This window comes from Bufo bufo, chromosome 6 (assembly GCF_905171765.1).
Source record: "Bufo bufo chromosome 6, aBufBuf1.1, whole genome shotgun sequence".
Classification (NCBI taxonomy): domain Eukaryota; kingdom Metazoa; phylum Chordata; class Amphibia; order Anura; family Bufonidae; genus Bufo; species Bufo bufo.
In genome coordinates this window covers 359,988,825-360,015,149 of record NC_053394.1, presented here as the reverse complement: position 1 = coordinate 360,015,149, position 26,325 = coordinate 359,988,825, and the positions used below count along the sequence as shown (strand labels likewise).

Sequence of the window (26,325 nt, the reverse complement as noted above, 5' to 3'; positions counted from 1 at the left end):
ATGGAAAAGCGAAGGGGATGAAAGTGGTGGCCCTCACAATAGCAAAATAAAGACCTCCACGTTTTTGTCCCAAGAATGGAGGATTGCCCTCTGTAGAGGACAAGTGTGGAACTGTGCGAAAGGCACAGATTCCATTGACGCTACCATGAGACCTAGAGTTTGCATACATTTGCGAATCAGGATTGGGTGAGGTGGCAGAAGTGCCTTGACCACTTTCCTGAGAGATTTCCGTTTCTCCAGGGGAAGAAGGACCTTTGCTGTCTGTGTGTCCAAAGTCATCCCCAGGAAGGTGATGGAGGTGGATGGATGGAGATTATTTCTTGTGGTCTTGTGGTTGACAATCCAACAGAAGCAGATCAGGGTGTCCAACCCAATGTGAGGTCTTTCTGAGTTGGTCTTCAGGGTAGACACCTTGATTAGGATGTCGTCCAGGTAAGAGATAGCTATTATCCCACCGGCATGGAGAATAGCCATAACTGGTGCCAGAATGTATCTAAAGACCCTGGGAGCCGTCACCAGGCAGAAGGGCAGAGCCACAAACTGGTATTGATTCTCCAGTATTGTGAAGCGCAGGAATCTCTGGTGAGTGACCCCGATGGGCATGTGGAGATAAGCATCTTTGATGTCTACTGAGGACAGAGATTCCTCTTTCTCCATGGAGGCTACCACTGGTTTCAAGGATTCCATCCTGAAGTGGCGAGCTATGACAAACCAGTTGAGGCTCTTGAGATCTATACTGGCCACGCGGAACCGTCCCTGATAATGTTCTTCTGGTGGAACTGGGACAGTTGCTCCTTAAGCCAGGAGGTCCCAGATTGCTGACAAAATTTTGGAAGCTCGAGATGGGTTGTTTGGGGGAACCAACCTGAAGAACCGATATGGGGGAGTGGACCTGAACTCTATCTTGTAACCGGATTAGATTACTTTGTGGACCCAAGAGTTGGAAATGTACACAAACCAAACCTCCTTGAAGGACCGTAGATGGCCCTCCACCTGTAGGGGGTTGGGGGGGCAGCCGTCATGCCAAAGTGCACTTACTGGAACCAGTCTTGGCGGTCTGGGCTCTTAGGCGGTTTAAACAAAAGTGTCTACTTAGTCTCCTGGGCTTATCTTCTAGAGGAAGAGCCTGGGCTGGAACTGCAGCGAAAAGAGCAAATTTGCAATCTAGGTCCTCTGTAAAATCTGGACAGTGAAGGCTTATTCTGGGGAAGCAATGTGCTCTTCCACCCTGTGGCATCAGAGATGATTTGGTCCAGACAGGAAATGAACGGTTACCCTGGAAAGGAAGAGCCGTAAGGGACTTCTCTGATGACTGATGGTTGCCCAGTCTTTCATTCAAAGAGTCCTATAAATGGCCACAGACATAGTTGATGCTCTCGCAACCATCCTCCCGCATAAAGGAAGGGCTCACAGATATACTCACTAGCCTGTATAATCTGGTCTGCTAACTCTGACGATTCTTCCCGGGAAGTACCCGCAAGTAGGCCCTGCCTAAGTTGCTCTGCCCAGTCAGTGTTAGCCCAGTGCTGACTCATGAGGAGCCAAAGATTGGGCAGAAGGCTGAATCGGCGGCCTCAAAAGGCAGATTTAGCAAAAGACAATCTTTTATCTTTCGGGTCTTGGAAAGAGGTGGTGTCAATAAGGGGAAGGGTGGTGTGCTTGGACAGGGGTGAGACCAAGGGGGTGGGGGTCTACCGCCGGGGGGAAAGACCAAGTCTTTACCACCTCCACTGGGAAGGGGTACATGAGATCCAGACACTTAGGTTTGGAGAAACACTTACCTGGAACCGCCCACTCCTTTTCGATAGCTGACTCAAAGTCTTGATGAGAGGAGAAAAACTTATGTTCCTGTTGAGGCGGTGAAAGGAAAAGGCTCCTTGTGTACGGGAGGATTCATGAACCTGGACGTGGAGGGTGTCATTCACTGCCGCAATGAGGCTGTCAACCCTAGAAGCGAGGCTAGAGAATTGATCCTCGTCTAGGGAGCCCTCTGAGTCTATATGTTGCCCTTCCTGTTCGACTTAGCAGTGCAGCTCTCTAAGAGAGGCGGTGAAACAGAGGATGAAGGAGAAGCAGATCTCCAAGATGACACTTTACGGGATCAGTCCCTAGCCAAAATAGTAGTGTCCCTTGAGGAGGGGGACTGCTGCGAGGATCGCGGAACCAAGCGACCTAAAATGCCAACTATGGATAGGGACCCTTTAGAAAGGTAAGACACCGCTGTAGACGGTGAGCATGCCCATTCGGGTTCTGGACCTGGGGGCAGGGGCGTTGGCCGACTTGGGGAATTGGAGCCAAACAAATGCTGCATAACGGCTTTGATTGACCACACCGAAATTTGGTACTACAGCGGGCGCAAGCAAAGTAGGTAGAAATGGTGGACTGCTGTCTGGGTGCTTCCCCTCTAGGGTCAGACATGATGGGGAACAAGGGGGAGGAAAGCAATCCCCTGGAGGACGACGGAACTAGGGAAATGGACGTCGCCTAACAAAATTATCTAATAGTCTGCAGGAAGGATATAGGAGGGGAGGGGTGCCACCTAGGGCAGAGCCTACCTGTTTGTAGAGCCGAGGGTCCCAGGAGCAGGCCAGAAAACGTGTGCCTTCATCCAAGAGCCAGGAGGAAGAGGTGGAGGAGCCAGAACGGAGGTGGAGAAAAAAAGCAAGGCCAAAACCAATCCAGGAGGGAGGCCTTGGCGCGATGGCCGATGGTTGGAGCTGTGGCAGACGCTCCCTCAGCTAGGAGGGGCCTAGGAAGCGCGAAAAACCCACGGGGACCACCGCGGCCTATTAGAGAAGGAAGACGGGGCCTAAAGTAGATGGGGGCATGCCGCGACTAAAATCGCAGATGTGCCATCCGGAGCAGGAGGCTGTGACCAGCTCCAGGCACAAGAAGGGAGAACCAGAGGGCACAGAGCAGCGGTGAATGCCTGGAAAACCTACCAATGGTTGGTAGAGTACTACCTCTCCCTCGGTACCAGGCTTGCTGGGTCCAGTGGTGCTGTGACATAGCCACAGGAGGGACCGGGCTTGCTGGGGAGTAGTGCATCAGCAAGGGTGCATAAGGAATAGGTGAGTGGCGGGGGGCGGGGGATAGGACGGGGAGGGGCATGGTTTTTGTACCATACTCAACTGACTCCCGATCCCCAAAGTCCAGCCTTGGTACCAGCAGGGTCCTTCAGCCTCCCAAGCTGCTTCCTTTGGTGGGAGCGGACCGGTGCCCGAGGTAGATAAGACCAGAGGATAGCGGGCGGTGGAGGATTTGGTGGTCCTCCACGCCACCTTTTCTTCTATGCTGGCTACTGGGAATGTTAGGGGGCATCCCGTTGTGCTGCCAGATGGGTAACAGGGGATAATTCCACCCTGGGCCCAATCACGTACAAAAGCAAGACCTGCAGAGCAGGTCTGCCTCCTACGGACACTAGGATAAAATTGATCAGCTCAGTGCCTGCTGGAGGGGTATAGCTGGTGGAAGGAGTTAACACTTTTTGCTTAGTGTCACCTCCTAGTGGCAGCAGCTATAGCCAAGGTCTTTGCTGTGTCCCCCAATGACACAGACGAGAAAAAGGGGAGCCCCCCTCCCGTCGTGAACCCCTCTATTAGCCAGACCAAAGAGCTGCTGTAAAGAAATGCAATTTCTCTGAGGTTCCAGTTCCCACTGATGTCCCGGGCACTGTGCAATGACAGAACAAGCATGGGGTAGTGGCCACTTCCTCCAGCAAGTAGTGATCTTGAGGTGGAACATGGATGCCACCTTTTCAGATCAGCTCCCATCGACCATAAATTTCCAATAGCTGCTGCAGGAAAAACGAGATTTTTGTATAACTTACCAGTAAAATCTCTTTCTCGCTCTTCCTTGGGGGACACAGGAAACCTTGGGGTATAGCTCTTCTCCATAGAAGGCGTGACACTAAGTGAAAGACTGTTAAGCCCCTCCTCCAGCAGCTATACCCTCAGCCTGGAGCGAGCGACTACCAGTTATGTGCCCAAGTAGTTAAAACAAAGGCAAGGATCAACCAAATTAACACCAACAAGTCAAAACTCCCGTCAGGGCAACCAAAACAATGGGTGGGTGCTGTGTCCCCCAAGGAAGAGCGAGAAAGAGATTTTACTGGTAAGTTAAACAAAAATCTTGTTTTCTCGCCCAATTCCTTGGGGGACACAGGAAACCTTGGGACGTTCAAAAGCAGTCCACAAATAGGGAGGGACCACAACCCAAGATGAATTAAAGCACCATAGGCATTAAGGCACCGCCGCCTGCAAGACCAGGCGGCCCAAAGCAGCATCCGCCGATGCATAAGTGTTCACCTTGTAGAACTTGGTGAAAGTGTGCAAAGAAGACCAGGTGGCCGCCTTACACAATTGTTCAGCCGAAGCTCGATTTCGCTGAGCCCAGGAAGCCCCGACCGCTCTGGTAGAATGAGCGGTAACACCAAAGGGCGGTTCCCTGCCCTTAGCACGGTAAGCCTCAGCAATAGCCATCTTGATGAAGCGGGCAATAACCACTTTAGATGCCGCCAGCCCCCTGCGCGGACCCTCCGGAACCACAAATAGAGAATCCGAGCGCCGAAAGGGTCTAGTTACATCCAAGTAGATCCTCAGAGCCCTAACAACATCCAGACGGTGAAGATCCCGTTCCCGAGGATGAGACGGGGACGGGCACAGAGAAGGAAGGACAATATCTTCATTCAGGTAAAAAGCGGACACCACCTTCGGAAGGAAATCCGGAGCCGGGCGGAGAACCACCTTGTCCTGGTGAAAAACCAAGAGGGGTTCTACGCAAGAAAGTGCCGCCAATTCAGACACACGCCGAAGAGACGTGATGGCAACGAGGAAAAAAACTTTGCAAGACAACAAGCGAAGGGAAACCCTGCGCAAAGGCTCGAAAGGAGAAGATTGGAGAGCCGTCAGCACAACATTAAGATCCCAAGATGGAACGGGAGCGCGATACGGGGGAGCATAGTGAGCAACCCCCTGAAGAAAAGTCTTAACTGGACCGAGCGGAGCCAGAGGTCGCTGAAAAAGGATCGAAAGCGCTGAGATCTGACCCTTTAGGGTACTGAGACCTAAACCCAAGTCCAGACCAGACTGCAAGAAGGATAAAATCGTGGGGAGAGAAAACCGAAGGGGATGAACATCTAAGGTCTCGCAGAAATTCAAATAGGCCCGCCAGGTTCGGTAATAAATCCTGGACGAAGCCGGTTTACGCGCACGAATCATGGTACGGACCACGTCAGCAGAAAACCCCCACCGCGTTAGGACCGCGGTTTCAATAGCCACGCCGCTAAACGTAGCGACCCTAAATGCTGGTGGAAGATCGGCCCTTGAGAGAGGAGGTCTTCTCTTAGAGGCAGAGGCAAGGGGGCGTCTGCCAGGAGCAACATAAGGTCGGCGTACCAAGGACGACGAGGCCAATCCGGGGCTATTAGGATCGCAGGCGTGCCCTCCGCCGCGATCTTCCGAAGGACTCGTGGAAGAAGAGGCAGGGGCGGAAAAATGTAGAGGAGAGAGAACTCCGTCCAGGGAAGGACGAGCGCGTCCGCGCCGTAAGCGTCCGGGTCCTTGGTTCTGGCCATGAAGGTGGGAAGCTTGTGGTTGAATCTGGAGGCCATGAGATCCACGTCCGGACGACCCCAACGGAGGCAAAGAGACTCGAAGACGTCGGGGTGCAGAGACCACTCGCCCGGGTCGATCGTCGTCCGGCTGAGGAAATCCGCCGCCCAATTGTCCACTCCCGGGATGTAAATGGCCGAAATGGCTGGAACATGAATTTCCACCCAGCGAAGGATTAGAGACACCTCCCTCATCGCCGCCGTGCTGCGAGTGCCCCCCTGATGATTTATGTATGCCACAGCCGTGGCATTGTCCGATTGGACACGAACAGGGTGACCCTGAAGCAGCGAAGTCCAATGCCGGAGTGAAAGGAGAACCGCCCTCAGCTCCAGAACGTTGATCGGCAGTTTGGACTCCGATGGAGACCAAGTGCCTTGTACGGACCGAGGAGAAAACACCCCCCCCCAACCCCGCAGACTGGCATCGGTGGTAATCACCAACCAAGTTATCGGCAGAAAGGACTTCGCTTGGAGAGGGGTCCGTAACCACCAGAGGAGAGAGGAGCGAACCTGGGGGGGGAAGGGGAAAGTGCTGATCCAGACTTTCCTGGTACTTGTCCCATGCGGACAGAATGGCAGTCTGAAAGGTGCGGGAGTGATACTGCGCGTAGGGGATTTCTTCGAAACAGGACACCATCTGTCCCAAGACCCGCATGCTGAACCGGAAGGAAGGACGGCGGTGGGTCAGAAGGCTCCGAACCGACCGATGAAGGAGCTGGCGCTTCTCTGACGGAAGCCGAACCTCCGCTGCATCTGTATCCAGCAGCATCCCCAGAAAGATCAGTTGCCTGGATGGAACAAGAGCGGATTTGGGAAGATTGATAATCCAACCGAACCGGCGTAAGGTTTGTAGCGAGAGGTCCACACTGGCGGATGTCAGTGACAGAGAGGGTGCCTTGATAAGGAGATCGTCCAAATATGGAAGAAGAAAAACTCCCCTGGAACGAAGTAAGGCGAGGACAGGGGCTAGGACCTTTGTGAAAACGCGAGGGGCCGTCGCCAGCCCGAAGGGGAGGGCAACGAACTGGTAGTGGTCGGACCCCACTGCAAAGCGCAGAAAGCACTGATGACACCGAGCGATTGGAATATGAAGGTAGGCGTCCTGGATGTCGATAGAGGCCAGGAACTCCCCTTTTTCCAGAGAGGCCACCACCGACCTGAGAGACTCCATCCGGAATCGCTGAAGACGAAGGAAACGGTTTAACCGTTTTAGATCCAGAATGGGACGAACCGAGCCTTCTTTTTTGGGGACCACAAAAAGGTTCGAATAGAACCCCTTGAATCTTTCTTCCATGGGAACCGGAGCGATGACCCCTTTGTCCAGAAGGGTGCGAGTGGCAGTAAAGAAATCGGCCGCCCCTTGGGAATCCCGGGGAACCCGGGAGCGAAAGAACCGAACTGGGGGGAGGGATGTAAACTCGAGTTTGTACCCGGAAGACACAACTTCGAGAGCCCAGGCGTCGGAGACGTGCGCCTGCCAGAAGTCCCTGAACAGGAAAAGACGTCCCCCCACCCGGGCGGGTGGGGGCGCACCTTCAGGTAGTGTTCTGCTTGGTCGCGGGAGGGCGAGCAGGCTGTGACTTGCGCCAGGAGGGCTGGGTCCGAAAAAAAGGTTTCTTACGTCTGTCTTGGACAGAGCTAGGGGATGGACCTGAAGAGGTGCGAGGTGCGGGAGCCCTGCGGGAAGACCTGAAACGAGAAAAAATGGGACGGCCTCGAGTGGTGGTCCTAGTCCTAGATTGAGGAAGATGCGTACTCTTCCCCCCCGTGGCTTCGGATATGATTTCATCCAAGCGGGTCCCGAACAATCGAGAACCAGTAAAGGGAAGGCCAGTAAGAGACCGCTTTGACGTGGAGTCCGCCGTCCAAACCTTTAACCAAAGCTCCCTCCTGGCCGAAACGGCCAGGGCAGACGAACGGGCTATGAGAGCCCCCGCATCAAGGGATGCTTCACAGACGAATTTGCCGGCTTGAACGATAAGTTGGGCTAGAGCACGGAGGTCCTGAATAGGGACGTCGGATTCAAGCTCCTGATCCAGCTGAGAAGCCCACTCTGAAACCGCTTTTCCAGCCCAAGCGGAAGCAAAGACCGGCCGGAGGGCGGAACCGGAGGCTGCAAAGATACCTTTGGTAATGGCCTCTATACGGCGATCCTCAGTGGATTGTAAGGAAGAGCCATCAGCAACGGGAATAGCCGTGCTTTTTGCCAAACGGGCCACCGGGGGGTCGACTTTGGGTGGTGACGCCCAGTTTGTAATGCAATCCGCCGGGAATGGATAACAGATATCCAACTTCTTAGGCGGGGTAAAACGGGCATCAGGGCGGGCCCAGGCCTTGGAAACCACCGACGAGAAGTCAGTGTGGAGGGGAAAAACTGCAGACGTCTGTTTTTGGCGAAAAAAGGAAACACTGTTTTTTTCAGAATTAGGAGGATCATCGTGAATCTTAAAGGTATCACGAATATTGTTAATAAGATGGCCCACAGCAGAAGCCAGTTTTGAAGGCAAGGCCGAGTCCATATCACAATCTGAATCAACTAGTTCCCCTTCAGAGGGCATATCCTGTATCGAGGAAGGGCCCGACTGAGAGCGCACCCTTGGGGGTGATACTGAAGCATCCGAGGATGATAGGCGCTCCGCCCTAGACCGCTTCTGGGGTTGACGGGCTCTGGAGGTGTCGCCTGGAGAGAGGGACTCAGACGGGTCAGCTAAGATAGCGGACCCGGAGGGCCCAGCAGGGGAAATATCCGGCTGCGATAAGGGCAATACCTCTGCAAGGCGGCCCACAACGTTAGAGAGGCTGACCACAGCCTGGGAAAGGGATCTAGCCCAGTCAGGGGGATCCAATAGGCCAGGGGGTGACACAACAGATGGCGGACCCTGTAATGGGGCTTTGCAAGCCGAGCAATGCGGGTCAGGCTGCCCTTGAGGGAGGGGCGCCTTACATGCGGTGCAGGTGTGATACCAAGGACCGGCCGGCGCTGAGGGGTCAGACATGTTGGCTGAAGTAATATAAAAGCGTCCAGGCCAGAGGGCTGCAGAGCTAGAAAGGGTCAACAGTCCTACCAGGTCACAGTGGGAGCGGACGACAACAGCAGCGGCAACAGCAGCGGCAACAGCAGCGGCAAATCCTGAGGTAAAACCTGAGGTAAAAACGATCCGTCCTGAGAGCAGGCACGAAGAGGAGGCGGGGCCAGCGAGGAGCGGGAAGAAAGACGTCCGCCCCCCCGACTGAATGTCTAACATGTACAGGAGAAGCGGAACGAAGCTCCGCCCCCCCGCCGGAACTTTCGCGCGCGCGATTCAAACAAATATGCCGCCGAGAAAATATTGCCCCCCGACCACCTCCTTATACACCGGCGGCGAATGACACACCGGTAGCCGGCAAGAGAAGTCAGCCGGCAGCTGAACACAGCGGCAGCACTGGCCGAGATAACAAAAGGCGGCCCCACAAGGCCGCAGCACCTGAGGTAAACTTGTGCAGCAAACCCTCCCCCACGAGCACCGCTCCGTCCTGCTCCACACACAAGGGGGGGGAAGCCGACAGTAAGCCTTGTAATAATGTGACAAGGCTAGGCAGAGGGAACACAGAAGTTAAAACCCTAACGGGGGGGGGGGGGGGGTTGGAACGGCTGCATAGCCACCTCACCAGTCGACGTTTTCACCCTCAGTCCATCCAGCAGGGACGCCCCTTCAGCCACTGGCACCGAAGTGGCAGGAAGCTGGAGAGGGGCTTGCAGGCGGGCGACCCTTGTGCTGGCGGGATGCAGGGGAGCTGGGCTGCCCTGGTCCTCCCTTTCTTCTGTGGGGGAGGCAGCAGTGCGGATAGCCGGCACTGGCGCAGCTCAACCCCGGGAAAACAGAGAGGTCTTTGCGACTCTGTTGTCCCTGTTGAAAAAAGGAAAAAAGTTGAAAATAATAAAAAGAGAAAAAATAAAATCTTTAGCAAAGACAGCTCTGCAGTGCAGAGAGTGTCTTGCCTCCTTGACACTAAACAAAAAACTGGTAGTCGCTCGCTCCAGGCTGAGGGTATAGCTGCTGGAGGAGGGGCTTAACAGTCTTTCACTTAGTGTCACGCCTCCTATGGAGATGAGCTATACCCAAGGTTTCCTGTGTCCCCCAAGGAATTGGGCGAGAAACAAAGGTTTTTACATCCAGGACATTCAAAAGAATGACACCATAGGTCAGATGCACCAGAGTGTGGGCACCTGGCCTTAGCGGCTCACCACTCAGGCTTACAGTGGAGGTTGAGAACCAGGACCCCCCAGTAGGGCCTATAAACAGGAGCTACCTTCAAGCCCACAAACATTATGAAAAAGGAGATCAAGGAGTAAAAAGCAAAAAGTTTTCAAAAACTGCTTAAAAGTTGAAAAAAAGGTAGATTAAAAAATAAAACCACATAAAAAAAAAACTTTGTATCTAGCAGAACTATATTCATTCTAACTAGAACCATGTCATCCAACACACTTGCATTATTCCGGTTAATTGATAAACTCTTAGGGCAGGAATAACCTTTTAAAGCAGAATTTTCCAAGATTCTAATATTAATGACCTATCCTAAGGATATGGGTTGGGGTCCGACACTCTGCACCCCACTGCTCAGCTGTTTGAAGAGGGAGCAGTGCTCCATCAATTTCCGCAGCCTCTTCTTAAGCCAGTGATGTTGCATTCATCAGTCACGTGGCCTAGGCGCAGCTCAGCCCCATTCAAGTGAATGTAGCTGGACTGCTAAACCAAGCATAGCTGCTATACAATGAATGTACGGCGCTGTGCTTGGTGACCTGCTGATAAGCGGTGGTCCTGGATGTCGGACCCCCGCCGATCCCAAGGATAGGCCATCAATATCAGAATCTCAGAAAACCCCTTTAATGTTGGATAGATTGTCAGCACTCTGCCTCCATATACACAATGGAGGAACCTAATCTCTCCACTTACAGGAAAGAAGTACTGGCCACCTACCTGCGCACACACAAATAAGCGTAGGGTTTGCCTGGTTTGGATTTCTTGAACTCAGAGTTTCCATCAGCTTGATACAAATTAAAGTGTATCTGTGGTGTATTCTGCGCGTCCTGAAGCCTGGTAATAGAAAAGACATCATCCGTTCAGCTGGGGCGATTTGTTTTTTTCCCCTCTTTAGACCCCACAGTCCTCTGCACGTATTACTCTGATACACAAAGAAGTACTGTCCATCTATCTATCCGCCCGTCTGTCCATCCGCCCGTTAGCAGGATCAACTCTATTAGACTAGGCATATTGCCCGATAGGGCTGATCCTGATGATTACAAAGATACCTGTCTTGTGAAAATCGGTTGAGGCGTTCCCGAGGGGGGAAAAAACTACGCAAATGAGGCCCTCAGTGCATTAACTGGCAGGGCCTAGCCCCTCTGTGCACCTCAGCTTTGCACGGTGCACTGAAATCCTCATTTGCATAAAGAATAAAAGTCATTTTTTTTTATCTAAAATTTTTATTTATTTTTTTACTCTTGAATGCTGCAACCGATTTTTACAAGGCAAGAATCACTTTAATCAGGAGGATCAACCCTGCCTGGTTTAATATGGTTTATCCTGGTGAAGGTGCTCTTTATATCTATCTGCTGGGGATTCAGTGCTCTGCATCAGTAAAAACCAAGAGATGCAATCATTTTATTCTTCTTCAGAAAGCACTAGATCAGGGATGGCCAACCTGAGGCTCTCCAGCTGTTGCAAAACTACAACTCCCAGCATACCCAGACTGCCTACAGATAGCAGAGTTGTAGTTTTACAACAGCTGGAGAGCCGTAGGTTGGCCATGCCTGCACTAGATAATGGAAAATTTGTACGTTTTGTTCCAACTTTCACACAGTCTCCACACACCTATACTAGTCTCTATGACACTCACCTCTTACCATCCTCCAGCAGAGTAGACTGAGTGATAACCGTTATCTGCTCTAAAACACAAGCTGGAGACAGAAATAAAGAGTTAATACAAGAAACGTGCCATCATCATTATCAATACATAGGCGACAAGGAGCAGAAGAACCCAAAAATCATGAGGACCTGCGATGCTGAGGGCTCAGGTCATCAGATCCGTAATCGGGCGAGGATTTGAAGATATATTACAGATGCCTAAAGGGGTTCTGCAGTTTGTTAAAACTGATGATCTATCGTCTGGATAGATCATCAGCATCTGATCAGCGGGGGTCCGACACCTGGGACCCCCGCCGATCAGCTGCTTGAGAAGGCAGCGGCGCTCCAGGAGCGCCGTGGCCTTCTCACTGTTTACCACGGGCCCAGTGACGTCACGACTAGTATCAACTTGCCTGGGTGCGGCTAAGCTCCATTCAAGTGAACAGAGCTTAGCTGCTCCCAGGCCAGTTGATACAAGTCGTGACGTCACTGGGCCTGCGGTAAACAGTGAGAAGGCCGCGGCGCTACTACTGCCAGCGCCGCTGCCTTCTCAAACAGCTGATCGGCAGAGGTCCCGGGTGTCGGACCCCCGCCGATCAGATGCTGATGATCTATCCAGAGGATAGATCATCAGTTTAAACAAACTGCAGAACCCCTTTAAAGGTTACTACACTTCGGCCTTAAAACCAGGTCCACATGTCTGCTTCACCTATTCCTTCCTGGAGTGCCACAAAGGCATCAGAGGACCCCCCATTCTGCCAATATATGTGCATCCCAGAGAGGACTACACAGTGAGTGGACCATTAGTATCCGTCTTTCCCTGCTACATGCCGTGACCAGATGGTTGTGGGCCGCAGAGAATGGCATGGAAGGGTGCCAGTTGTGCATATCCGTCTTAACCTGACATGATCATGTTACTTTTTTTAGGTCCCCCAGATCACACTACAAAATGTGCTCCATTACGAGGCAAGAATTCAACATTTTTGGGGTTAAAACCCTTTTTTTTTAAAAAAAAAAGGGGTATTCCCGTCTGGGACACTGATGGCATCAATGTCAGATAGGTGCGAGTCCCACCTTTTGGATCCACTCCTTCCTCCAGAGTGAAGGAGAGCATGCTGCGCATGTGCAGCATGCTCTCTGCAGGTCCCAGAGGTGGGACCTGCACCTATCATACAATGATGGCCTATATTAGTGATATAAAATATGAAATGGTCAGAAAGCTACAGTAAGAATTCACCTGTAGATTTCACATGTCCAGGCGTCAGCAGGGGTCTGACCGTACTCGACCAAAGATGTGGCGGTCTCTCCCTATGACTCTGACGTTCTCTCTCCTGCAGGAGCGTCTTATATTCACTCCAGTTGCTGCACTTTTTAATTTTAGGGTCAGTGTTGATGCTGATTTTGTACTTCCGTTCCCAGTCCAATTGCTCTTGCTCCCTCCTGGAGAACTTCTCTGGACGTAAGTTCAGCTTTCTTAACCAAGGAGAAATGTCCACTTGACGCCCGCTCACATTATCAGGCAAAAAGGCAGGCTCGGGATCTGGCAGCTGAAGGCAAGGATGATCATAGGCACAATTTGGAAAGCAGATTTTTGAGAAATCCCATCTCCTTTGTGATTTCATAGGAGCTTTCAAATCTTTCAGTTCTTCAGGGACCGTTTTTTCGTTGTTGTTATTTTTGGGTTCGTCATCAATGTTCGCATTTTCTGATACAACTGGCTCCAACGTCATGGGTTCTGGGGTGAAGGAAGCCGCTGTTTCTGGGTCATGGCTAATCTTGGGCTTTGAAGTCTTACTTTCATCTTTGCCGTTGCTTCCTGATGTCTCCAACTCATTCTGAGCTCCTGGACTGCAAATTAAAAACAAAAAACCCCAAAAACATTAAGTCTAAGTGTAGGCTCCAACCAACATTTCCATTATCCCTACTTTTTAGAACTTTGTGGTCTGCATAGCCTTCTTCTTATTGGAATAAAATTAAAACTGGATCATGGCAGTAATAAAGGGGTTCCCGGGGCAATTAATGAACCCAGGACCCCCAACTTTCTGCAGAAAGAACATTGAAGGGGAGGCACTGCTCCACGCACAGCGACATACATACAAGTGTGGCTGTGCCTGGTATTGCAGCTCAGCACATTTGTTCTGCTGATCATGAGGGGGGGTTTCCTTTAAAGGGGTTTTCCAAACCCATAGCATTTTTTACAATCAACTTTTAAAAGTATAAAATAGCACATCACTACTCACTGTATAAATTCCCTTCTGCTCCCGCTTCCCTGGTACCCATTGGACTTTATTTAGCTGGTGATGCAGTGTGATGGCACGATATGACCGCCACAATGGTTTTGAGAGTCACTGCTACAGCCCATGATTGGCTGCGGTGGTCACACTGACATGCAAAGTTATTGCTGGAGACCAGTGAACGAGCAGAAATGCGTTGGCACGAGGGCACCAGGGGAATGGCACAGTGAGTGTTATTTTATACTATTTTCAGCTGGTTGTAAAAAAATAAATAAAAATGTTATGGGGTTGGAAAACCTCTTTAGGATAAATCCACATGGGGCATATAGCTGTGGTTTTTCTGCGACGGAATAGTGGTCTGAAAATTAGAAGGGTTTTACGAAAGCAGCCAAAAGTTAAACATATCTCGTCCACAGGCTGCATTACCAGGCTCTTGTACTCCTCTTACGTTTCCTATTCGATGCAGCATGGCTCTCCAAGTTTATCTGTCTCTCATACGGTAACTGTATTGAGCTAAAAAAAAAAAAAGAAGAAGAACAATGTGTATGGGCGTCAGATTCTAGCCTCAGAATATCACTGACATCAGCCAAGCAAGGGATATCGTTATTATAGATCCTTAAAGGGCTACTCCGGTATACAAACTTGACTCCAACTGAATATATACAGTACAGGATAAAATTCCTCAACATATAGTAATGAAATATAAGTACTGTACAAAAGTTTTAGGCAAATGTAGAAGTAAATGCTGCAGAGTAGGAACGCTTTCAGAAATAGAAGTGTAAATAGTTCATTTTTATCAATTAACAAAATGCATAGTGAATGAAGAAAAGAGAAATCTAAATCGAATCAGTATTTGGTGTGACCACCCTTTGTCTTCAGAACAGCATCAGTTCTTCTAGGTACACTGGCACATAGTTTTTGAAGGAACTCGGTAGGGAAGTTGTTCCAGACATCTTGGAGAACTAAGCACAGATCTTCTGTGGGTGTAGGCTTGCTCAGATCCTTTTGTCTCTTTATGTAATCCCAGACACACTGGATGATGTTGAGATCGGGGCTCTGTGGAGGCCATATCACTACTTCCAGGACTCCGTGTTCTTCTTTACACTGACAATAGTTCTTAATGACACTGGTTGCATGTTTGGGGTTGTTGTCCTGACGCAGAATAAATTTGGAGCCAATCAGACGCCTCCCTGGTAGTATTCCATGATGGATTTCAAAATGTGAAATAATTGGCTGTTACAGGAGTCGGTTTGTTCACCAAAGGGCTGAAGCACGATACAACACTGTCTGCAGGTAACAGTGAAGCGTGGTAGAGGTTCGTTGCAAGTTTGGGGCTGCATTTCAGCAAGAGGAGTTCAAGATTAGGTCAGGATTAATGGTGTCCTCAATGCTAAGAAATACTGGCAGATACTTATCCATCATGCATTAACATCAGGGCGGCGTCTGACTGGCTCCAAATTTATATCAAAGCGGAACAACAACCTCAAACATACAGCCAATGTCTGGGATTACATGAAGAGACAGAAGGATTTGAGCAAGCCAACATCCACAGAAGATCTAGTTAGTTCTCCAAGATGTCTGGAACATCCTCTGTGTGCACGTGTACCTAAAAACTAGATTTTGTACTTACCGTAAAATCTGTTTCTCTTCTGTTCATTAAGGGACACAGGCTTGACCTTGGGTATAGCTGTTGCCACTAGGAGGAGACACTAAACACACAAAGTGTAATCTCCTCCCTCTTCAGCTATATCCCTTCTTACAGGGACTAAGCTAAGTTTGTGCACAAGCAGTAGGAGAAGCACAAGGAAAACCAGGAAAACCAAACAATGTACAAATCCAGAATCACGCAGGCCACAACGAGGCCCTTAACCAGACAGAATGGGTGGGAGCTAATGAACGGAAGAGAAACAGATTTTACGGTAAGTACAAAAATCTAGTTTTCTCATCCGTATCATTGGGGGACACAGGCTTGACCTTAGGATGTTACAGAGTAGTCCCAGAGGTGGGTAATAAACGAAGAAGCCATCCGGCCAATCAGAGAACCGCCGTCAGCAAAACTCTACGCCCCAGAGAAGCGTCAGAAGATGCAAAGGTGTGCACTCTGTAAAATTTGTGCAAAGACAACCAGGTTGCCGCCCTGCACACCTGAAGGGCCGAAGCCCCATGATGTACGGCCCAAGAGGCCCCCACTGCCCGAGCAGAATGAGCAGTAACCCGGAAGGGTGGAGCCCGGTCACTGATGCGGTAATCTTCCATAATGGCCAAACAAATCCATCGGGAAATGGAAACTTTGGACGCAGCCAACCCTCGTCTCGGTCCCTCTGGAATGACGAATAATTAATCCATCCGTTGGAAAGAGGATGTCTGAGACAGATAGATGTGAATGGCCCGAACCAAATCCAGAGTGTGGAGCTACTGCTCACGAGGATGAGACAGGGCAGGACAACAGGAAGAGAGAATGATCTCTTCATTGAGATGGAATGCCGATACGACCTTCGGAAGGAAGGACTGGACCGGACGAAGGAATACCTTGTCCTGATGGAAGATAAGGAAGGGCGACCGACAGGAAAAAGCCGCTAGTTCCGATACCCTACGGATAGAAGTGACTGCCACCAAAAAGGCCACCTTGTAGGACAGGAAGCGAAAAGACACCTGCTGCAAGGGCTCAAATGGAGAGGACTGGAGAGCGCTGAGCACAATATTAAGGTCCCAAGGATTCAACGGAGGCCGGTAACGGGGCGCAGCATGAGCCACCCCCTGCAGAAAGATCCGAACCGCAGAAAGTGAAACCAAATTCCGCTGAAAAAGAATGGAAAGGGCCGAAACTTGCCCTTTGAGGGAACTGAGTGCCAGCCCCAAGTCTATGCCGACTGCAGGAAAGACAAGAGTCGCGGCAATGAGAACTGAATGGGAGACAAATGGTGGCGTTCACACCAACTAAAGTAGGACTTCCAGGTCCGGTGATAGATCCAGGAGGACGATGGCTTCCTAGCCCGAATCATGGTCTGGACAACAGCATCCGAGAAACCCCAAGCCCTTAGTACAGCGGCTTCAACAGCCATGCCATTAAATGTAGCGACCCTAAATTCGGGTGGAAGATTGGTCCCTGCGACAAGAGGTTCTCCCGAAGGGGAAGATGCCAGTGTTCGTCGGCGAGGAGGAAGACTAGGGATGCGTGCCATACCAGTCCGGGGCCACGAGAATGACGGGCAGACCTTCAGACCCGATTTTCCAGAGAAGACGTGGAATGAACGGAAGAGGAGGGAACACGTAAGGAAATAAAATCTGCGTTCACGGGATCACAAGGGCGTCCGACGTCCGAGCCAGAGGATCCTTGGACCTCGCGACTAACTTATCTATCTTGCGATTGAAGCAGGAGGCCGAGATGCACATCCGTCCGACCCCATCGTTCACAGATAGCGAAAAAGACCTGTGGATGCAGAGCCCATTCGCCGGGATCGAGTCTCTCTCGGCTGAGAAAGTAGGCGATCCAGTTGTCGACGCCAGGGATATGAACTGCCGACAGAGCTGGAACATTGCTCTCCGCCCAGGAGAGGCGGAGCGCTGCTTCCAACATGGCTGCGGGGCTCCGCAGTGATTTAGATATGTGACTGCCGTGGAGTTGTCAGATTATACCCAAACTGGAAACCCCCGGAGGCGAATCGCCCGCAATTCTAAAATATTGATCAGAAGGGAGCATTCCTCGCGGGACCAGGTGCCCTGGACCGAGAGATTGTCCAGAACTCCCCCCAGCCCTGGAGACGGACGTCCGTCGTCGACACTATCCAGCGGAGGGGAAGGAAGGAGCGGCCCAATGTCAGCATCGGTGACATCAACCACCACTAAAGGTCTCGGTGCGTCGGGGCCAGGGAGACGGATGAGTCGATCCAGGGAGGCCAGGGAACGGTCCCAAATGCTCAGAATGTGCCGCAGAAGAGCCCTAGTATGGAACTGCGCGTAGAGCACTGCTTCGAAGAAAGAGGCCATGTAGCCCAGAGCCCTCATGCACTGGCGAATGGGATGAGGCTGAGGCCGCAACAAGGAGAGGATCTGACGACAGAGAGTGGAGAGTTTGTCCAGGGGCAAGAATATCTTGGCCCGATCAGTGTTGAATAGCATGTCCAGAAACATCAGCTGTTGAGATGGGTGAAGACATGACATTGACAGGTTCAGAACCCACCCGAAGCGTTCCAGGGTGTCCCAGACAAATGCATAGGCTGTCCGCCGTTGTCTGGAATGAAGGACCCTTGATCAGGATATCGCCCAAGTAAGGAATCACCACTATCCACCTGGCATGAAGCAGAGCCATGACTGAGGCCAGAAGCTTGGTAAAGACCCTGGGAGCTGTGGCAAGAACGAACAGGAGGGCCAGAAACTGGTAATGAAAAGGTCCTACTGCGAACCGAAGATATTTCTGGTGACTGACGCAGATGGGAACATGGAGATAAGCGTCCTTGATGTCTATTGAGGACAGGTACTCCCCCGGGTCCATGGATGCAATGACCGATTGCAGGCGGAGCTAGGACTGCCTGTAATCCCACTAGAAGAAAATAAAAAAAGGAAAAAATAAAATAAAATGTAAAAAAAAAAAAAAAAATCAGCAGACCTGCAAAGCTGGGAGGTCTGCCTCCTATGGACACTAAGCTAAAACTGATTTAGCTTAGTCCCTGTAGGAAGAGTATAGCTGGAGGGAGGAGCTCACACCTTTGTGCTTAGTGTCGCCTCCTAGTGGCAACAGCTATACCCAAGGTCAAGCCTGTGTCCACCAATGATACGGATGAGAAAGAAGTGATGCTGTTATGAAGACAAAGGGCGGTCACACCAAATATTGAATGAATTGACATTTCTCTTTTCTTCCTTCACTCTGCAATTGATAAAAAATATACTAACAATACTTCTATTTTGAAAGCATTCTTAATCTGCAGCATTTTTTCAACATCGCTCATTGACTTCAGTTGTAGAAAACTGTATACTTTGTTTTTGCAGCAGCCCACTGTATAGGAATGGCAGTGGTCAAAAGCACATTCTTTTAGCCTCGTCCGGGTAAATCCCTGCAGAATTTCTGAAAGATGCAAAACATTGGTGGCTACCCACAGAAGCTTCAATAAAGATCAAATGTGCGCACCTTGGGTCAAAGCGGGTGACAATGTAGCCCAATCTTTTCAAGTGGCTATAAACCTGCATAAAATAATCAGATAACAGAGATGAACTGGCAGAGATGTGAAATGTACAATGACAATAACATACATGCCAACTGTCCCGATGCTGGTGGGACAATCCCACAAACTAAACCGCGAAGAGCCAGGATTTATACAAATTTGCCCAAAAAATGTCCATTTTGCAAGCAAACGGTAAGGCTGGGTTCACACGGGCGTTGCGGGAAAATGTGCGGGTGCATTGCGGGAACACCCACGATTTTTCCGCGCGAGTGCAAAACATTGTAATGCGTTTTGCACTCGCTTGGGATCGGTGTTCTGTAAGATTGTATTATTTCCCCTTATAACATAGTTATAAGGGAAAATAATAGCATTCTGAATACAGAATGCATAGTAAACTAGCGCTGGAGGGGTTAAAAAAAATAAAAAGAATTTACTCACCTTAGTCCACTTGATCGCGGCCCGGCATCTCCTTCTGTCTCCTTTGTTGAATAGGACCTGTGGCGAGCATTAATTACAGGTAAAGGACCTTTGATGACGTCACTCCGGTCATCACATGATCCATCACCATGGTAAAAGATCATGTGACGTACCATGTGATGACCGGAGTGACGTCCTCAAAGGTCCTGTTCCTGTAATTAATGCTCACCACAGGTCCTATTCAACAAAGGAGACAGAAGGAGATGCCGGGCCGCGATCAAGTGGACTAAGGGGAGTTAAATTATTTTTTATTTATTTTTAACCCCTCCAGCGCTGTTTTACTATGCATTCTGTATTTAGAATGCTATTATTTTCCCTTATAACCATGTTATAAGGGAAAATAATAATGATCGGGTCTCCATCCCGATCGTCTCCTAGCAACCGTGCGTGAAAATCGCACCGCATCCGCACTTGCTTGCGGATGCTTGCGATTTTCACGCAACCCCATTCACTTCTATGAGGCCTGCGTTGCGTGAAAAACGCAGAATATAAAGCATGCTGCGATTTTCACGCAACGCACAAGTGATGCGTGAAAATCACCGCTCATGTGAACAGCCCCATAGAAATGAATGGGTCGGTATTCAGTGCGGGTGCAATGCGTTCACCTCACGCATCGCATCCGCGCGGAATACTCGCCCGTGTGAAAGGGGCCTAAATGTCCTGATTTCGGGGATTTAAATTTTGGTAAGTATGGAATCAGTTAAAGGGTTATTCCAGTTGTAGCAAGTTATCTCTTATCTACAGGGGGATATAGGGGATAACTATAGGATCGGTGGAGCTAATACAGCTGGGGATCCCCCTGAGATCATGAGAACAGGACCCCATACCCAACAGGATCCCCTTTCAAATGAATCAAACATACATGAGATGAACAGAACAGCAGTGTGCATGATCAACCTGACGCTCTGTTCATTTCAGGGAGTCCCCGCTCTCGTGATCAGTGGGGGTCCCAGTGGTAGGACCCCCACTGATCTAATACTATGGATAGAGAATAACTTGCTACAACCAGCACACCCCTTTCAATAGATCTGTGCCCTGTGTACCTGATAGTGTAGCAGACTGATGGGACCACTAGAGAAGAGTCTCTCATAAGCCTCCTGAACAGACAGTTGAAGATCCCGGTAAAACACCTGAATGGTTCCCTAGACAGAGAAATGATTGTCACAGTTATCTTATAAGCATTGAACATATATAATGTGCCGAGATTACAATACACTGGAAGGACAAGCTAAATGGTGACCATTTGATTACCATAGTATGTACACTGCTCAAAAAAATAAAGGGAACACAAAAATAACACATCCTAGATCTGAATTCATTAAATATTCTTCTGAAATATTTTGTTCTTTACATAGTTGAATGTGCTGACAACAAAATCACACAAAAATAAAAAATGGAAATCAAATTTTTCAACCCATGGAGGTCTGGATTTGGAGTCACACTCAAAATTAAAGTGGAAAAACACACTACAGGCTGATCCAACTTTGATGTAATGTCCTTAAAACAAGTGAAAATGAGGCTCAGTAGTGTGTGTGGCCTCCACGTGCCTGTAGGACCTCCCTACAACGCCTGTGCATGCTCCTGATGAGGTGGCGGACGGTCTCCTGAGGGATCTCCTCCCAGACCTGGACTAAAGCATCTGCCTACTCCTGGACAGTCTGTGGTGCAACGTGACGTTGGTGGATAGAGCGAGACATGATGTCCCAGATGGATTCAGGTCTGGGGAACGGGCAGGCCAGTCCATAGCATCAATGCCTTCATCTTGCAGGAACTGCTGACACACTCCAGCCACATGAGGTCTTGCATCGTCTTGCATTAGGAGGAACCCAGGGCCAACTGCACCAGCATATGGTCTCACAAGGGGTCTGAGGGTCTCATCTCGGTACCAAATGGCAGTCAGGCTACCTCTGGCGAGCACATGGAGGGCTGTGCGGCCCTCCAAAGAAATGCCACCCCACACCATTAATGACCCAATGCCAAACCGGTCATGCTGGAGGATGTTGCAGGCAGCAGAACGTTCTCAACGGCATCTCCAGACTCTGTCACGTCTGTCACATGTGCTCAGTGTGAACCTGCTTTCATCTGTGAAGAGCACAGGGCTCCAGTGGCGAATTTGCCAATCTTGGTGTTCTCTGGCAAATGCCAAACGTCCTGCACAGTGTTGGGCTGTAAGCTCAACCCCCACCTGTGGATGTCGGGCCCTTATATCACCCTCATGGAGTCTGTTTCTGACCGTTTGAGCAGACACATGCACATTTGTGGCCTGCTGGAGGTCATTTTGCAGGGCTTTGGCAGTGCTCCTCCTGTTCCTCCTTGCACAAAGGTGGAGGTAGCAGTCCTGCTGCTGGGTTGTTGCCCTCCTACGGCCTCCTCCATGTCTCCTGATGTACTGGCCTGTCTCCTGGTAGCGCCTCCATGCTCTGGACACTACGCTGACAGACACAGCAAACCTTCTTGCCACAGCTCGCATTGATGTGCCATCCTGGATAAGCTGCACTACCTGAGCCACTTGTGTGGGTTGTAGACTCCGTCTCATGCTACCACTAGAGTGAAAGCACCGCCAGCATTCAAAAGTGACCAAAACATCAGCCAGGAAGCATAGGAACTGAGAAGTGGTCTGTGATCACCACCTGCAGAACCACTTCTTTATTGGGGGTGTCTTGCTAATTGCCTATAATTTCCACCTGTTGTCTATCCCATTTGCACAACAGCATGTGAAATTGATTGTCACTCAGTGTTGCTTCCTAAGTGGACAGTTTGATTTCACAGAAGTGTGATTGACTTGAAGTTACATTGTGTTGTTTAAGTGTTCCCTTTATTTTTTTGAGCAGTGTATATACACCGTATTTTTCAGACTATAAGACTCACCCGTTTTAGAAGACGAAAATCAGAAACCAAAAAAACGTTTTGAATCAAGAATTGTGCTAAAATATTTCAACAATGGAAACATGAACGACAGTCGCCAGCAGCGTTCTGGCAACTATCATTAGTGTTACTAGCAAATGAGGAGAGATTGTAAGCACTGTTATGGGGGGGGGGGGGGGGGATCTGCTGCCAACACACTGTTATGGGGGGGGGATCTGCTGCTGATGCACTGTTATGGGGGGGGATCTGCTGCTGACGCACTGTTATGGGGGGGGATCTGCTGCTGACACACTGTTATGGAGTAGATCTACTTCGCACTGTCATGGGGGTGATCTGCTGCTGACACATTGTTATGGGGGGGGATCTCCTGCCGACACATTGTTATGGGGGGGGGATCTCCTGCCGACACATTGTTATGGAGGTGATCAGCTGCTGATGCACTGTTATAAGGGTATCTGCTGCCAACACACTGTTATGGAGGGATCTGCTGCCGACACACTTATGGGGGGGATCTGCTGCCGACACACTTATGGGGGGGATCTGCTGCCGACACACTTATGGGGGGGATCTGCTGCCGACACACTGTTATGGGGGGGGGGGATCTGGTGCTAACACACTGTTTTGGAGGGGATCTGGTGCTGACACTTATGTAGGAGATCTGCTGCTGAGTGCTGACACACTGTATTGGGAGACACTTTATTAGGGGACAGTATACTGGGCTTATAAAAGTTGGGGATAGTTTATTGGGGGACACTGAATAATGTTACCTGGTGGAGGCAAGTACAGGTTGCACAGGCACACTAGAAGAGGAAAGCCTGTACCGCCCACATTTCCGTCTAGCAGCACCAGCACAGTGCAGGCAGCCCACCCGCCGTCTCCCTCCTGCACACGGGGCACCTTCTCCTTCAAGCAGCAGCCAGGTTGGGAAGAATCGCCTGTTGCCATCATGTACATGTCGGAATGTAGCTTGACACCGTACTGCAATTTACATTGCCGGCAAGTGTACATCACAGGCCGCGCTGTGCAGGCAGCTGTCCTTACGCTGCACAGTGCAGCCTGCGATGTACACATGCCACAATGTAAATTGTAGTGCAGTTTGGGTTACATTTGGACTATAAGACATACTGTAATTTCCCCCCCCCCCCCCCACTTTTGGAGGAAAGTGCATCTTATAGTCCGTAAAATACAGAATATATATTATATATATATATATATATATATATATATATATTTATTTTGTAGCGGGTCTGTGTGTGGACGGGGTCTTATACCGTTTATTTTCCATCCAAGTTATACAGTCCCTTGAGTGAAACTAAGGCACATGAATAGAACATAAACCACAAAAAAAAAAGTCCTTGCCCATCTGGGCACTAACTAAACAGTGAGTTTCTCTCACCTATGCTCTCAGCATCACACAGGAGATTAAGCTTTACACAGCCAGCAGGTCATGTAGCTTCCAGGATTCTGACCCTGAATGAGCATTTCAGCCCTGTATTCATACCCACAGTAATGAGCCCTGCAGCTTCACCTGGGAATACCTCATGGTAGGGGAACACGTTGTCCTGGAGTGGGGAGGGAATGGCAGGTACTTCTACCAACATAAAAATCCAGGCCCAAAAAACACTTTAACGAAATGTGACTATATATACTCAATGGGCCTCAATGATCAAAACTGTCAATAAAAAAAACAGGCCTTGCCCATACCAACCAATCAGAACTCGGCTTTCATTTCTTCTCTGATAACATCAAGGCTGCACTGTAATTGGTTGCTATGGACAATGACATCTAATGTATTACCAGAAATGTATAGATTCCATACAAAGGAGACTTACACACTCGAGTAAGTAGACTGCTTCCTCAGGAAGGAGACATTGCCGTCCATCCTCTGTGTGCCCCATGGTCTGCCAGAACTTGCCCTGCATACAGGAGTCAGAGGTAAGACTATGCTTGCTGGTGACAAATATCAAGGAGACCAAAAATACCCACCGCAGGCAATGTCAGCTCCACCAATTCTTCTTCTGGTTTCCAAACTCCTCTCCCCAAGCTTCCCCTGCAAAGGTCAAGTGGATGTTAATAAATAAGTTGTTCAAGGTATTCCAGAAGCTCCTCCAAAGGCATAAATTGTGCCAAAATAATAGGAATATCCTCACAAAAGTATGCATCCCTCTGCTTCCAGTGTCCTTACACCTCATGTGACCACTGCAGCCAATCACTGGCCTCAGAGGTATGTGTCACATGCCCACAGCATCACTGCTATGGTCCTCCACACCAGGCTTTGTTTATTTGGCTGCAGGGTGACATATCCATATACATCATGTGACCTCTGCAGCCAATCACTGGCCTCAGAGGTATATATTTCACATGACCACAGCATCACTGCTACGTTCCTCCACACCAGGCTTAATTTATTCGGCTGCAGCGGTGACACGTCCATACGTCCACACCAGGTCCATATCCTAATGTGACCTCTGCAGCCAATCACTGACCTCAGAGGTATATGGTACATGACAACAGAGGAAGTAGCAGGACACGGAGGAATTCGGCATCCGCATGTCAGGATTATATGTTTCCTAAGAGGATGGAAACATGAATAACGGAAACTTACTAATAAATACTTATTGGACATTCGGTTCCATTTTCTCACTGTGTGAAGCCATGCTCTGGTTTAGTAAACCTCAGGAGACAGGGTGACGCTCTTGTACATAAAATGGAAGCAGATTGAGGGACATGTGACCAGCCACTTCTATCAGCGACCTACACTGAAGCACACTGCGCATGCGCTAGTGTTCTGGATGTCAATGAACAGCACAAGTGCAGATGACAGGATACTTTTCTCTGATCTGGACATCCAGAAAACAACAGCACGTTCTGAAGTAGGTTGCTGATGGACGTGTCTGGTCACACACCCCTCCATCTCCTGCCATTTTATGTACAGGAGCACCGTGCGGCTGGGTGAGGATGTGGCATCACACAAAAGGATAATGGCGCAGAACTTTTAATACACACATATATATCAATACATTTCCTTAATTTATGTTTCCAACAAATTTATTAACATTATACCTAAAACAGCAACCCATTAATATACCACCTTGTGCGGGACCATATGGCGGCATCCACATTGGTCCGTCAGCCCACTGAGTGCCGGCTGACAGATACTGAAGCTAAGCGGCGGCATTTCTCAGTACAAAGGCGTGTATTATTCTAAGCTTTAGCCTCACACCCCTCCTCCCCCACCACCTGAAACCTAAACTAAGGCCCCTTTCAGACGAGCGGGTGTCACGCTGCGGACTCGCAGGGCAGCACCCAGCCTGACCTTCCAGCACTGCCGGGGTCGCATAGCATTATATTGATTTATGATGCTATGTAACTCTTAGAGGTCTGGAATGTACTGGAAAACACTGACATAATACTGTCAGTGTTATCCAATACATTCCAGAACTGTAAGGGTTACATAGCATCATAAATCACTATACTGCTATGCGACCCCAGCAGTGCTGGGAGGTCAGGAGGGGTGCTGTGCTGCAGCGTGACACCCGCTCGTCTCAAGGGTGCCTAATCCTGCTATTACATTATCACCCTGCTACTTACAGTCGCTCCACCCGCTCCTCTGCCAGCAGCTCCCACTGCTCTGCCCGACAGACCTGCAGCTTCTCATCCTGTATCTGTGACCCATTGGGCAGAAAGTCCTTCTGTCCATGTGAACGTTGAGGAAGGCTCTGCTCCCGGCTCCGCACGGCAAACAACTCTGCTGGACTGAAAAACATACGGACAGCACTCATTACCAGTGAAAAGGAAAAGTGGAAGCTGCCCATAGAAGTTAATAATAAAGCGTCAAAAAAGGGAAATCTGCATCTTCTCCACTTTTCCCTAGTTTTGATCGTTTGGGGCTCCACAACAAGTGACCATCCCCAATAGGGTGTAATAACCAGTTACAGACAACTCCATGTGGCCATAACGCCGTTGACTAATGTTGGCCATGCGCATAGTTCAGCCGAGCAGGCATGTCTTCTGAATGTCTGACGGACACTGCTAGGCTGAAAATTAGTCCTAGCAACGATCCAAGAAAACCACGGACCAAACAAGGATGGCAT

At 49.8% G+C, this 26,325-nt stretch overlaps 1 protein-coding gene across 1 annotated transcript in view; it reads right to left on the bottom strand.

The window, feature by feature from the left end:
• TSEN54 (tRNA splicing endonuclease subunit 54) overlaps positions 1–26,325 on the bottom strand; it is a 31,804-nt gene that overhangs the window by 1,585 nt on the left and 3,894 nt on the right. Inside the window, exons 2-10 of the mRNA XM_040435701.1 lie at positions 25,823–25,987; positions 24,218–24,281; positions 24,064–24,147; positions 20,410–20,508; positions 18,856–18,908; positions 14,157–14,243; positions 12,734–13,344; positions 11,489–11,549; positions 10,570–10,686 (exon numbers count right to left, since the gene is read on the bottom strand). Coding sequence (XP_040291635.1) covers positions 10,570–10,686; positions 11,489–11,549; positions 12,734–13,344; positions 14,157–14,243; positions 18,856–18,908; positions 20,410–20,508; positions 24,064–24,147; positions 24,218–24,281; positions 25,823–25,987 — 1,341 coding nt within the window. The remainder of the gene's footprint in view (positions 1–10,569; positions 10,687–11,488; positions 11,550–12,733; positions 13,345–14,156; positions 14,244–18,855; positions 18,909–20,409; positions 20,509–24,063; positions 24,148–24,217; positions 24,282–25,822; positions 25,988–26,325) is intronic.